General features: G+C 38.7%; 1 protein-coding gene across 1 annotated transcript in view; it reads left to right on the top strand.

Moving 5' to 3' along the window:
- The window catches only part of LYST (lysosomal trafficking regulator), a gene marked incomplete at its 5' end in the record, with an annotated part of 145,646 nt that overhangs the window by 58,859 nt on the left and 84,953 nt on the right, over positions 1-1,834 (top strand). The window contains one exon of the mRNA XM_008587222.1: positions 108-299. Coding sequence (XP_008585444.1) covers positions 108-299 — 192 coding nt within the window. The remainder of the gene's footprint in view (positions 1-107; positions 300-1,834) is intronic.

Raw genomic sequence — 1,834 nt, 5'->3', positions numbered from 1 at the left:
AAATTAAGACTCTTCTTTCATAATCTGATAATCAAAAAATTGCAGCAAAATAGTTTCTTAATCCTTGTTAACACTGGCATTTGAAGTTTTAATTCATATACTTAAAGGTCCTCGAAAATTTCCCCTTGCTCAAACTGAATCTCTTCTGATGAAAATGCGTTCGGTGGCAAGCGATGAGCTTCATGTGATGATGCAGCGGAGGATGAGCCAGGAGAGTCCCAGCCAGGCCACAGAAACAGAGCTTGCACAGAGGCTACAGAGGCTCACCATCCTAGCAGTCAACAGGATTGTTTATCAAGGTAGGACTATAGGATGAGTGTGTTCTTCCTCAAATAGCAAATTAAAACAGAAATAATTCAAAGGAAACTGATTCGTTTTCAAAACTTTAAACAGCAATTTTTTTTTTCTGAACATCCACATTATGAAAGGAATTTCTAATTTGGAACTGATAGTCTTGAATAAAAGTCCACTTTTTAATGTGTTAAATGCTGGCCTACACTGACCACTGAGTTTATAACAGTATGGCACCTCCGATATTTTTTTAAAACTTTTGAGGCAGGGCCGACCCCATGGCTCACTCGGGAGAGTGGGGCACTGGGAGCGCAGCAGCGCTCCCGCCACGGGTTCGGATCCTATATAGGGATGGGCAGTGCGCTCACTGGCTGAGCACGGTGCGGGCAACACCAAGCCAAGGGGTTGCGATCCCCTTACTGTCACGAAAAAGACAAAAAAACAACTTTTGAGGCAATTGTAGATTCACATGCTGTTGTTAAGCAATAATACAGAGAGATTTCTTTACCCAGTTTCCCCCAATGAACCTTGCAAAACTATAGTGTAATATCACTGCTAGCATATTGACACTGATACAATCAAGAAACATAACATTTTATTACCACGGGATGCCTTATGTTGCCCTTTTATAGCCACACCCACTTGCCTTCTACCACCAGCCCCAGCAACTTCTAATCTATTCACCATTTCTATATTTTTGTCATTTCAAGAATGTTGTATAAATGGAGCCATGTAATATGTAGCCTTTCAGGATTGGCTTTTTCTACTTGGCATCATTACCTGGAAGGTCATCCTGGTTGTTGTATGCATTTCTCAAAAGTTTGATCCTTTTTTTTTTTTTTTGCTGAATAGTATTCCATAGCATGGATGCACTGCAGTTGGTTTAATCATTCACCTGTTGAAAGTCCATCTGTGTTATTTCCAGGTTTTGCCTATTACAAATAAAGCTGCTGTCAACATTCATGTATAGGTTTTTGTGTGAAGATAAATCTTCATTTTGGGGGGATAAATGTCCAGAAGTGCAAATACTTGGTCATATGGTAGTAGCATGTTTAGTTTTTTAAGGAACTGCCAAACTTTTCCAGAGTGGCTGTACANAAAAGTTTGATCCTTTTTTTTTTTTTTTGCTGAATAGTATTCCAAAGCATGGATGCACTGCAGTTGGTTTAATCATTCACCTGTTGAAAGTCCATCTGTGTTATTTCCAGGTTTTGCCTATTACAAATAAAGCTGCTGTCAACATTCATGTATAGGTTTTTGTGTGAAGATAAATCTTCATTTTGGGGGGATAAATGTCCAGAAGTGCAAATACTTGGTCATATGGTAGTAGCATGTTTAGTTTTTTAAGGAACTGCCAAACTTTTCCAGAGTGGCTGTACAATTTTATATTCCCACCAGCAGTATGAGTGATCTGAGTTTCGTTGCATCCTAACCAGTATTAGGACTTGTCACTATTTTTTATTTTTGCCATTCAGATGGGCATGTAGTGACATCTCATTGTGGTTTTAATTTGCATTTCCATACTGACTAATGATTATATGTT

Source organism: Galeopterus variegatus, unplaced genomic scaffold (assembly GCF_000696425.1).
Source record: "Galeopterus variegatus unplaced genomic scaffold, G_variegatus-3.0.2 Scaffold4292, whole genome shotgun sequence".
NCBI classification, from domain to species: Eukaryota; Metazoa; Chordata; class Mammalia; order Dermoptera; family Cynocephalidae; genus Galeopterus; species Galeopterus variegatus.
Note: the sequence above shows the minus strand (reverse complement) of the source record. Positions and strands in the feature narration are given on the sequence as shown.